Source organism: Cimex lectularius, unplaced genomic scaffold (assembly GCF_000648675.2).
Source record: "Cimex lectularius strain Harlan isolate CLEC.00 unplaced genomic scaffold, Clec_2.1 scaffold294, whole genome shotgun sequence".
NCBI classification, from domain to species: domain Eukaryota; kingdom Metazoa; phylum Arthropoda; class Insecta; order Hemiptera; family Cimicidae; genus Cimex; species Cimex lectularius.
Genome location: NW_019392821.1, coordinates 379,099 through 392,635, shown reverse-complemented (window position 1 = coordinate 392,635; position 13,537 = coordinate 379,099). Strand labels below are relative to the sequence as shown.

Genomic DNA, 13,537 nt, shown 5'->3' with positions numbered 1-13,537 from the left:
TCTGATTAAAAAAACATACACATATTGTTAAATTGTTCAGTTACAACTGGAAAGAAAATATTTATTTCCTTATATTTTTAACCGAATTTTCTTTTTTAAAATGTTCACTATCAAATCGTGTGAATTAGTCCAGCCGTATTTAAATTCATAGAACGCGTAAACTTCTGCCCATGATGTTGAAATATATCATTTTTACAAAGCGCTGATATCATGTACCGTTCCAATATTCAGCCACCCCGTCGTAAATCATAGAAAATTTAGCGTCCCCGTGTCTTTTGCTTGGGCAAACCGCGCAGCATGCAAACGATCAGTAGTGGAAATTATCGATTTACTTTTAATGAATCGAAATGAATACGGACTGACGAAAAATAGAGAAAAACGTAAGGAGATTTTTGGTATTCATTACTAAATACTAATTTACGAAGCCTTTCTAACCATTTCAAGAAGGCTGAAAAAGATTATGTTATAATGTAAATAATATTATATAATATAAACAAATCTTCAAATAAATTATTGTAGAATTATTGTGATGCATATTAATGTCGTATTTATGCAATTATTCATATTATTGCATTATTAAACTTTAATTACAACTTCATCCTATACTTTACATAAATAAAATAACTCTAAATAATTTTTTAAATAATTTGTAACTTGCGATGTCTTCGGGGAAGGTGGGAAGCATGAAGATTTTAGTGTTATGTGTTTGTGTTTTTTTATTGTAATTTGACAATCTGCGGTACCTTCGAGAGGTAGTTCATGTTAAGAAAACATGAAACAAATTTGAGAGAGTCTATGACAATGATGCACGAAAGAAAGAAAAGAAAGGAAAAACGAAAGATTTTCCGTTTAAGCGCAGAAGGCGGGCGATGATCACTTGATGTTTTTTGGCTCATAATGATACATATTAAATGCAACTTATTTGTTTCTTAAGACAATTTCTGTTTGTCACCTGACAGATTTAGTTTCTGAAAATTATCTGATACTTAATTCTTAAAATGCTTCGTCACTAACACATTACAATTTTTCCTATAGACGTGTGATTTATGTGATAGTTATAAAATTATATTTCCCATAATTGAAACAAGTTTTTGAACTTTTATGCTACGGTTAAACCCGTTCGCTCTCGCTGTTCATAAAACGTTGCTCATTCACTAAGCGAAGCCCAAGGGCAGATTTTGGTACCTGACCGTACTCACTACTTATAAACTTCATCTGTAGGAAAAAAAAGACACATTTTTCGTGACATACTTCATATTCTAATCATATCTCCCAGTTGGACATCCCGTCAATGAAGGATGAGTATTGGTGGAATTCTGCATATTCAACCGATCCACATTAGGTCATCAACTAGCGTGGTGAAATTTACTATCACAAGAGCATGCTTATTTAATATTTTTGGATATTATTAACAATTTAACAAGATAAATGACTTGTTTTAAACAGTTTGTGAAAACTAGTCAAAATACTGCCATTATAAAATTTAAATGGGCAAAATTTAGCTGACCTATGTAGGACGTGAAAATTAAAATTAAATCATAAAACTAACTTTTTTATGTGCAGCCCATTTTATTTATTGAATGTATCTATTGCTTAAATGACGAAATACAAAAACTTTTTTATCAGTTATTAATTGAAGAAATATCGATATATGTACAAAGTCAATTTTAGCTTTATAAGTTGAAAATACTGATGCAGATCCTAACAACGATCAATTTGGCAAATTTTGAATTACAAATAAATGAACTGCCTACACAGTTTGAAACAAAAAACAAATCGAATGAATTGGAATGTCCCATTACATACATCAGTGTGTATATTTATTAGTTTTGCTGTTTTTTTAAGGCTTTTATTCGGATCAAAATTTGAAAAGCTCTTTGGTGGTAACAATCACCCCCCCCCAAAAAAAAAAAATTATGTCTTTAATTTCCCTTTTGACTACTAAATATGCTGAGTTAATCATACATTTTCAATACGTTTATTTTGTAAGTATATTCGCTACAATAAATTTTCCTGGAATGAAATTTAAATCAATATGCACAAGCAGTATGAGCGTTCTGTAAGTGTGAATAATATATTGAAGGAATAAGTAATTAAAATTGTTTCATAATATGCCAAATAACAATTAAGTTGGACTTAACACAAATAAGTATATATATCATATAAGTATATTTTCAATTTGAAAGGAAATCTGGTGATTTGAGCCTTATAAAATTCCAAACTTCAACAATTCAATACATACAAAACAAACAAACTACATATTCTATTTGTATCAACATTATGGCAACAGAAAAATAAAAACCAAATTGCAACTCTAAAAATGAATTCCCGTAACTCTAATTAAGGCTCATCAATTAATACACAGGTACAAAAAAACACTTAACAACGGATTTTGTCATAAATTACGAACTATTCTTATTAATTATTCATTCTTTAAACTAGTTTGTACTCATAATGTAATGAAGGCCGATATAAATTTAGAACTTAAAGCATACATATCTTGTACATTTATGATGGTTCATAAACCAAAATAAATCAAATAATAGTTTGTTCAGCACAAACTTCAACTTTTAAATAAAAGTTATGATGTCTTATAAAACGCAATATTCCAAGATTTATTACTAGTTATTACTACCTTATCACTGTTCCTTACTTGCAAAATGAATCTTGACTTTAGGATCAAAATTTTAAAATACAAGCTGAAAAGTCGAGTCCTGACTTTTTCACCAAGGAATGACCTAAATCGTAAAATGTAAAATTGCCTAAATTGTTTATTTGATAGTTCACACTTTAAGTACAACTGTTTGTAATCAGAAGTCGAAGAATCGTTAAGGCACAGCAAAATCAGATAAGCGATCAAACGTCCTTCGCCTAAAAAGTAAGCATAATACTTTCACTATGAAGGAAGAGTTAGAATATTGACACACCAACAACCAAGGTGATATTTAAGAAAAAAGTCAAATAAAAGAATTACGCCTCGCACATTATTTTGAGCAGTGAAATCAGAAATCTGACGCAACCAAGTAGTTCATAAGCATCCAAAAATCCCAATATTAAAAGTTATTAGTCAGTAGTTATTCTTTTATTTTTATTTGAGAATAGCTAAACTGTATAAACTACAATTAATTTACTTATGGAGTTTAGATAAATAAGAATAGCTGATGTGCCCTGGGTATTTTGAAATATTCATGTTTAAAAAAATATTCAATTAAATATTAACCGTCTCAATATGCCTTAAGAAATATAAGAAAAACTTTATTTATTCGAATGTTTTTGAAAATTTCAAATCAGAGTACTGTTGGTTGAGATAGAGTTATATTTGAACTATTCAAAAAACTGATAAATACTCAACGCCTCTAAGTTTTACTCTAGTATTTTGTACAAAAACTTCTGTACATGATGTTATAATTATTGTCGATAGGTTAATTACAAAGACGCTTAAGAGAATGTAAGAAGTAGGCTAAAAAGTTTATTCAAATAAGAAATTTTCCAGCAAATATAAAAAAGCTTTGATCTCCTGGGAAATATGACTGAAAACTGTTAGGAAAAACAATAGAAACGGACATTATATTATAAGTTATTGGCAATATTATGGCACGTGATCTGATATCAAATTGCGTTCAAAACTTAGATTGTAAATGTACCAAAAATTCCAGGTCAACTGTATGTTTTGGTCAGACGCGTTGAACATTTCAACATTCTCAATGTATCAATCAGTTCTTTCCCAACACCCGTAATTGCCAATTACTTTTCCCATTGAACGTTGCACAACTAAAAACAAAATTACTATTTAAGTAAATGATTAGCGTTGTTATATTCTTAGAAAAACACGGCTTCTTCTTTTATAATGCCATTACCAAAGAAAATTTTCCAAACTTTTCGTGTCCTATTAAAAAATGTGCGTAAACGGAAGTGAGCGATTTTCTTCGGTGTTTTTCCACGAGATCAATTTTGTACAAGGATCAAACGACATTGGAAATTTATTTAAAAAATTTATTACGTCTCTGCTCGACCTTCAATTTTATGTTACTATGCTTCCATCGCAATTGTTTGACTCTTCATTTGTTCAGTCAAACTCATAGGAAAACACGCTGTGGCATTCAATGGGAGGTGGTATTCGGAGGCTGATGTTCTTCAAGTAACTTCAGCGTTTTTAACTAAATTGGATTTATTACTCAGATTTCTTCTTCTGGTCAGTTGTCTTAGATTGAACGTTTTAAAGTCACGTCAAAAAAGTAAAGAAAGAGATAAATCGGCGGCGATTTTAAGAAATTGATGAATATACCACGATTGATGAAATGTTAAATCTATTTTGAGGTGAAAGCTCATAATTTCAGTATATACATAGTAAATTTGCCAAAACATGATCGAAGATCTTTGCACTAATCGATGCAAAGACCATCTAAACTTCCAGAATAGAAATATACATTGGAACTCATCCTTATACTTGACCTATCATGCTTCAAATTTACATCTTGAGTTCATAGCTTGGAGACTCTGATTATAAATTCTAACGGGAATCAAACAACATACAATACGGGTGTATATCCAAAACATAATTTTTATAATATCTATTTTGTTTAAATTTGATGTAGCTATCGATAATTGTTTAATTTTTCGTTAATTTTCCTATTTGTGTTGAATTGTTCTAAAAAATATATATCGTTAATTTTTCATTTTGTGGCTGATTTTCTTTAATTTTGTGATTTTATGTAAAATATTCGTTTCCTATAAATTTTGGTCCACAATAAAACTCCTAAAATTAATAATTGAAATAATTATGATATTTCTAAAACTTCTTTAATTCGTAATTCAACCGAGTTCCCAGACGACTAACCAAAATTGTAGTAAAATTGAAATATTAAATTACATTTCACTTTTCATCCCCTAGTAATAATCTCTTTAGGAATTGATCCCACGGGCTTTTACACCACTTTTGAATTTATCATAATAGATTTTTTTTAAATTAATAAAAAAGTAGTCATACTAACATTATGGTCTGTTTAACATGGTTATCGTATTTTGTTCCAGAAATCGTTAATCATACTTCTCAGATTTTAAATTGCCTAAATGGATTTATCATAACAATTTGAAAGATCTGGATTTACCATTACATAACAATGTTTAAAATAATTTAATATATTTTTTTATGCAATTTGTACAAAACTAAACCAGGTGTCACACATCGCCTTCGATCCACTCGGACACTAACTTCCCATCTCAACCTACCTTTCGAATTTTCCCTCCTTTTCGCCATTTTTCAGTCGTGTTGAGTGTGCAAGAATGGCACAATTACTCAGAAAACAAACACTTTGAGCCCTGAAGATGATCTCTATAAAGATCGAAACGTTGGCACGATAAAGAAAATGTTTTTCTGAAACCTACATCACACCAGACCGCATTTCACGATTTCTGAATAAATTACGTAGCATTGTGTTTTCAATGTGTATCATATTGTTTTAATGAACGGTGCTTTGAGTTGCCAATGAAGTAATTTATCATTTTAAAGATCAGATATTGTTTTGCATTGAGTGTAAATGTGTTTAGGAAATTCTCTTTGTGGTTATTAGAATGTAAGATTAGTGTTAATTAATTAATCTTTCTGAAAGGTGTTGGTTGAGGTGAAAAAGTTAGTGTCACAAGCGGGATTCGAACCCACGACCTTCGGCTAAATACGCCGCTGCTCTACCACTTGAGCTATCGTGCCTTCGATCCACTCGGACACTAACTTCCCATCTCAACCTACCTTTCGAATTTTCCCTCCTTTTTGCCATTTTTCAAATGTCGTGTAATCAGGATTCGATACTCGGCGACAAATGGAATGACACGAAGAGCTTTAGTGAAGATATTCGTCGTTTTACTTATTAAATCCATTATATTTCGTGGTCCGAGAAACCAAATAACTTCTTTCAATCAATTAATCTTTATGTAAGGTATTGGTTGAAATGAAAAAGTTAGTGTCACGAGCGGGATTCGAACCCACGACCTTCTGCTAAATACGCCATTTTCAACCAATAATTAATCTTTATGTAAGATATTCTCATCTGCTAAGCCTTAACGTAAGGAGAGACACAAACAAGGCTTTATATGCAATTAAAATAGTTTCTTTAAGGAAGCAGTGTCTCAACATAAATTGGCGGAAAAATATCAATATATTTAGTCAACAGATTCTTTATACAAAAACGTTGTTTCGTTTACCAAGTTCAGGGAAAGGCAGTCACATGTCAATGCATTTGGATCTTCTGAGTTCATTGTCAAGCCACAAGAATGGCAAAACAATCACGGGCTGGATGAGCCTGCATTGAAAATCATGGTCACTGTTTTCTCAGGAGTGATTACTAACTTTTGATCATTAGACTAAGTGGTAATCTATGACTGAACTTTTGAGTTAGCAGACATCTGATCAATATGCACAAGAAGTACCGCGTTTTTTTTTATTGCTGCAAAAAAAAATATCTTGTCCGGACCAATTGATCTATTAATTTCGTTCACATAAATATTACACAGCACCACCCTGAGGAACTCCACTATTAAGTTTGAAAAGATCACTCATTTGATCGGCAATTTTTGATGTCTATTATCTACTAGTTAAAAAATTCTGAAAATTGTTAATGGTTTTGTTCACAAATTACTATTTATTATATTTAGTTTTTTTTCAAAGTAGCCTATTTCAAGCATTCCAACTACTTGCAATAGTCAATAGTATCAATTACCTTAATATAATCCACAAACAACCTACAATAAAGCAGTTTGATCCGTTAAGGAGTTACAGAAATCCAGAGAAAAGTTTCCGTGGCTTTTCTTTTTTAAAAATCATATTCACATAGATTTATATAATTATTGTTAGCTAGATGTGTTGTAATTTTTTGATTTATGTACTTTTCTATTATTATGTTGATTAGTCAAAGAATTGAAATGAGCCTGTAGTTTTTGTATATTTTATACAATTTTTATCACGATTTTTAACATGTCTGGGTAAATTTCTGTTTTAATTATTGAGTTGATTAGCTGAGACTTGTTTATGATAAGTATGAGGCATGATTTATTTACTCTGAACATTCCCATCAAACTTTTGAAAATAAAAAAAAACAATAATCATTGAAAATACACAACCAATAATATTTATCATAACTCTCAAATTAAATTGACATGTAAACTTGATTTAATTGTAACAAAAAATTTTCTAAATTATGCTTCAAATGTTAATAAAAGTAATATGGCAGAATATACGATAACTATATTCTTTAGTTATGGTAACAACTTTTTTGGTGACGTAATTTACAAATCTGTGACTAACATAATATTTTCTTCGTCTTTCTTGTTATAAATTAAATGAAAAACGATAGTAAAAGTTTGGACTTTTTCTTCAGTTTCAAACGACCAAATTTTTGAAATATCAATTGTTATTATATAAACATGTAAAATGACAAATTTTAAATAATGAAAAGAAAATATTTTTTAATTGTATTTAGTATTTACAAATGAATTTTAGTTCAGTTTAATTTTTAAAAATATGACAAATGTTTGATAATAAAAGGTCATATATTAATATTTCAGCTGTTCAAAAATTATAAATATTTTGAAATCTTGGTTGAAGTTTAAAGCAGTAAATCTTCCCCTCAATATGAAGAGGAAACTTTAATAACGTTATTTGATTGTGTTAAAAAAAGGTACAACACAACATGTTGTCAGACATCTGGTTGTAGACAATGGTGCATTTGCTGTTTCGAATTCTTAAGAACGTTTGTACGTGGATTAACTTAACGACCCCATCATAACATGATGCAAAAAATACAACGTTAAATTATAGATAATAATTTTTTACTGATGTAAAACCGAGCAATCCAAGCACGGACGGCTTTTATGGTGACGGGCACAGGGGCGAACCAGGAAGTTTTTAACTAGGCCAAACACTTGTTGGGTCAGATTCGAATTGGGCCAAGGGCAGGTGAAAGCAAATCTCCGACAAGCCGTTTATCCTTATGACTGTTTGCCAAGCCTACGTTCTTCTGTCAACGTTATCACTTGGTGTTTAAAAAATAAATAAAGGAGAGGACCGATCTTATTGGAATCAAAATTATGTCTATATTGTCTATCTGAAAAAAAAATCACATCAATGTCAGTATAAATAAACATATAACACTTATTAGAGGGACATACGCTTTACTGGCAGCTCCCTGCTGCGATTCATGTTTGCCGAGAATCGAATCCGATTAAACGAAGTTTGAATATTTGCCAAAAAGAGGGAAATTTGAAAAAGTTGTAGGTTGAAATGATGAGTTTGCGTCTTGGTTATACCGATGCTTAGACACCACATCACGATTTCCTGGTTAGTACCAAATTTGTAGTCGGTACTTTCTTCTTCCAAACTGGGGAAGAGACGAAACAACTTTGCTCTTGTATATATGGTCGACTTGCCCGTCCACATTAACATAAAACGTGTCTTAAATTAAACATAAACAGAGGAGCAGGTTAAATTAAATTTTAGATAAGACCGTTTATAACAGATTGGAAATTAATTTGTTTCCCTCTTCGTTATTCACGAGTAATGAAACACGAATTAAATTTATAATGAACGACATTAAAAATGGCTATTCCATTCTATTTAAAAAAATATATAACAAAAAATCTAATATATTAAATATTTAAGCTACATTTATTACAAAGTAAAGCGTTTTCGATCATACAGGAGGTCTTATCATCCATCTACACGTTGGGTATTGCCGACGAAGGGCCAAAAAACAGTTTTCATACCATTATCAACTAATAAGCCGAGATTCGAACCCAGAACCGCTAGGGTGGCAAATAGGGTCGGACGATCCAACCACTCTGCTACCGGGGTCCCACATGATTAATAATCAATACAACAATTATTAACAATTAAAAATAAACTCAGCATGAATGCGGATGACAGATCGAACTACCAGAGAAAGTTAGACTAAAATGATTGACTACCTATAATACAAAATTACTTAAAGTTGGTGGTGATGGCTTGGCTGTGAATGACTGACATCATGTCGAACTTGACTGATTAGTATACTGGATAATTCTCGCTGGATGTTCATTTTACACTCACAGCAATCAACTTTCATACCATCTAAAGTAAGCAATTGGCATTATATAAGGAAAACAATGATAGTTGGGTTTTTTCAGGTGACAGGAGCGGCCCGAGGATTGGGAAGGGAAATATGCCTTCGCCTCATCAGAGAAGGATGTTCCATGACTTGCGTCGACGTGATGCTGGAGGGAGCCAAAGAAACGGCGGCGATATGCAACGCCGTCCGCTCAGGCTGTGCCAAAGCGAAACTCTGCGACATCACAGACCGCGAAAGCATAAAACGGCTCTTAAAAGACATCCCGCCTGTCGACGTGCTCATCAACAACGCGGGTATCGTCAGCTCGGCCGATATCCTCGAGGTCACAGATGAGCACATTGAAAAAATGATGGCTGTCAACGTCATGTCTCACTTTTGGGTAAATTTCATTTTAAATACTTAAATTTTACATTTATTATTTTCTTGTAATATCTCCTTCGTTAATTCTGTTTGCCTCTGTAAAAGTAAAATAAGATAAAAGGCCATTAGATATTGTAGGTCAACAGAAACTACGTAGTTTAATTAAATTTTTATTCTTTAGTACTAATCCTAAGCTTAAAATGAAGAACTATAGAACTATTATGAAGAAATATAAATGTTATCCTTCGTCTCATCATCTACACAATACCCATTGTATGAAACAGTTGAGAATTTTATCATGGAAAAATCCATTTCCATGTCAAGGTTGTCTTCTTTCAAGTTGATGATCTAAATGGTCTGATTGCTTGATTAAAGCCGGTCTTCCTCACTAGAAGATAAGATGGAAAATATAAACAATCGTTGTAAATCGATGTATCAAGGCCGATCTACTTAAAGAAATGATTAACGAATTTTAAACAATAGGCGTAATTGATTAATTAATTTCAGCTATAATAAATTATCTTTTAAAAAATCAATTCGTCTGATTAATTTCGACAAAGAATAAAGTTTTAACAAAAAACTCTTTGTCTGAATTAAATAGAATCGGCAACATGAAAGTGCAATCACAAAATATGAAGAAAGAATAATAAAATCGATCTAGAAATCGCAAAAAGGACAATAGAGTTGCCGGGCGGCCGTTTTATTCAAATGAATGGCTTTCCTGAAAAGCCCACTTTTCATAATTTTAGGGCAACAAATTTTTCAGCACTATTAGATTTATACATTTTTTTTCTTCATATTTAGACATCGTGTACAAATGCTCTGACGGAGCCGATTGGGCCACATAGATTCTGACAAAAAAAAATCCTAACTGAATTTTCATTTGTTCAAACAGTTGTTTTTTTCCACCTCAATAATTTTTAAATATCTCTCGCCAGGGCCTCACTAAAATTCTTTTAAATAAGACCTGAAAGTTTGGTTTAACAAATTTTAAAATTGACGGAGTTTCATTTTCCTAAGCGGGGACAAATATGCCTTAAAACGTATATGAAGAAAAGCGGGTATATTTGATTATTTTTTATTAATCTCCTGTCAGAGATTTTATGACACGCTTCTAAATAAACCCGAAAAATTTGGTTTAATAGATATTCAAATTGACCTAGTTATGTATTCCTAAGCGGGCATGTAAACGCATGGCGAAGCATAAGAAGAAATCGACTTTTGGGTCCCTTTCTGTTCTGAAGCTTCTTTTATGACGTTCGGATCGTCACTATCATTGTTGGAGTTGGTCGTATTTAGGTTTATTGGGTTTAATAACTTATGGTGATTAGGAGGATTTTATGTCACTTGTGATACCTGGAGTAGATTATATACAGGATAAAAAGAATATTTAAGTCTGCATGGGTTGTTGCGTTCGTTTCGACACAATACAATGGAATATCAAGGACTTTTCATGGATTAAGTTAGAACGTGTATCAAGAAGTGAACTTGACGTTTTAATCTTGTGTGAGGATTCCAAGTTTATCGACGTAAAGTACATAGTACGTTGTCCTGAGTTGGTAGGGGGATGTTATTGAAAAAAATGGAGGAAGAATTTTTGTTTCGGAGAGTGAAGGTTGTGTGGGTTTTTCTCGGTTAAATTGTATTCTTTTCTTTTCATACAAAGACTCCTTAGAGTGAGATGTTGTTGAAGGTTTCGAGTAGATCAAAGTTGTTTGAGAGCAAAATGGAGAAGGGCTTCCTGGATGGTTGCCAAAACAGATTTTTATCTTTCTTTATAACTATTTGAACCCTAAACTTATATTCATACTATTCGAATATCCAAACAATTAAAATTCATTTCAGTTTATCTTTATGTCACATAGTGACACACATCACACTTATCAGCATCGCTTTTGAACTATTACGACGTTTAGTCCAATGTAGTTATCCTCGATATAAAACCTTAATTGTGTATCGTATAACTTTCTAGTGTAAATGTACAAAAAACTAAAAACTCTAGTTTTCGATAGATTTTGATGCTAAAAACACAAAAGATTTCATGTTTTATTTGACAAATTAGTTTAGCTGGTAAGCGGGATTGATTCAACAATCCATAAATTATAATTCGTTTGTCCGCCTAGCTGGTGAAACTAACTCAGAACTCTCACAAATCACTAAACAACAAATTTTCTATTTCAGTAGATGAGTGCGCAAATATGAAATTTAAAAGCATTATAGAAGAAGAATCTTTTCGCACAAATCGATAAGTTACGTCGAATTGTGAGGATAAGGTTGAAAAAGTCCAGGCGCAAACGGCTTAAATCAAGGGGTTTCTTACTTAAGGCTTAACCTCAATAAGTTCGATTTAGTAATCCTGATGAAACACCTGACCTTTCTTAGATAAAAATTGGAACGTATTATTTTATAATATACAATTACTATACAATAAAATAGTAAAATCCAATTAGTAATGATTTGCTGTTTCAAATTATTCAATGTTCAAAATTATGAATGGATTTGTTCAGTCCACGAAAAAACAAGATACGTATAGGCTTTCTAATAGTTTCTTAATATAACAATCGAAAATAATTGAAATATAAGAAAATCAGCCTTGATGCAAACTATGATGCCAAACCACTGAATATATCAAACGTAAAAACAGAGAAAAAGGTGCAAAAAGAGAATCCCGAACACTTGAATACTCTCCTTAAAAACAAGGCTTATATTTGCAAAATAACAAAACTAAAGTCTGCGTTACAATGTTTTTTTTTAAACATTAAAATATTTTTTTTTAACATATTTTACATGATTATGGCACAATTGATGCCTAAATGTTACATATATACGAGTTAAATTGCATTTAAACTATTGTCGCAATACAGTAAAAAATACAGCAATAGAAAATCAATTACTTATCGATTTTGACCTTAAGTTGTCTATATTAACAATGTTTTAAGTTTTAAACGGATGGCATTTAATTCAGTCTGGAAAGCTAGAAATAGAAGAGAGAAAGAATAAAAGCTCTTCGCCGGAGTAAGGTCGATACGGGACTTAGCAACAGAGACAGTCAGTCTTGCACCATCAAACTTTCACCTGATCTAACTCAAACGATAATTCCAAAAAAAAATCAGTTATAAATCTATTTAATAAACTTGTTTTAAAATAACAGTTCTACCGATTAGAACGATGGGTTTGTCCGAAAAAAAAACTTAGAATTTACATTTCACCAAATCATTTATAGTTAATACAAATATTTCAAATCATGAATATCAATAACTGTATAGTTAATCTGAAGAAGAATAATAGAGGAGCTAATAAAAATATTTTTGATATCCATTGTTTTTTTTTCAATAATTACAGATGTTTTTAATTTATTTAATTGTCTTAGCTTTTTAATTGTCTGTTTAGACTAGTTGTTAGTTGTGGTAAAAAAATTTAAAACAACAGAGCCAGTTGTGTCTATAGTACAGAGGTATCTCCTAAAATAAATACCGGCCTGGAAACAGTCAGGCTTTTACTATGTAGTCGTTGAGCATACACGTTGCAATTTTTCAGGTTTGATCGGCCTAATAAACCTTTCGGCCGCGTGCTGGATGGTAGTAAATTCCAATATCTGAGAAATTGGTTTTAGCCCGGCTTTAAATTATTTCCTCCATAAACCACAAAGAATTTTTCTCTTTCATTTCCAAATTGAAGGTTTGATCCGGTGTGTCCATAAAAATTGAACGAGCCGAGTTCATCAAAGTCACCTTGATAGTAAAGCGATTTTCGAACCATAAAACCATAATTTCCGTCGACCTTTAAAACCTATAAATTTTAAGTTTAGCCTGCATTTATAAATTTAGTTTACAGACTGAAAACAAAAGAATGAAACCTGTAATTGATGTTTAATTAGTAAATAAAGCGAGAACCGTTTCTGATCAAGTCACATCATTGTTAATTATTTGATTTTCTTATTTCACCTATAATATTAGGTTTGATGTTGCTGATGATGAACAACAATGACCGTTCTCGATATCACTGTCTCTTTGAAATCAGGATATCAAAGTGATGAACTCCTGGAGGAGAAATCAAATTTCCAGTCTTTCCACTTTGGTGTG

General features: G+C 31.5%; 1 protein-coding gene across 1 annotated transcript in view; it reads left to right on the top strand.

Moving 5' to 3' along the window:
• Positions 1-13,537, top strand: part of LOC106670930 (epidermal retinol dehydrogenase 2-like) — a 127,941-nt gene that overhangs the window by 86,290 nt on the left and 28,114 nt on the right. Inside the window, exon 3 of the mRNA XM_014401610.2 lies at positions 9,154-9,474. Coding sequence (XP_014257096.1) covers positions 9,154-9,474 — 321 coding nt within the window. The remainder of the gene's footprint in view (positions 1-9,153; positions 9,475-13,537) is intronic.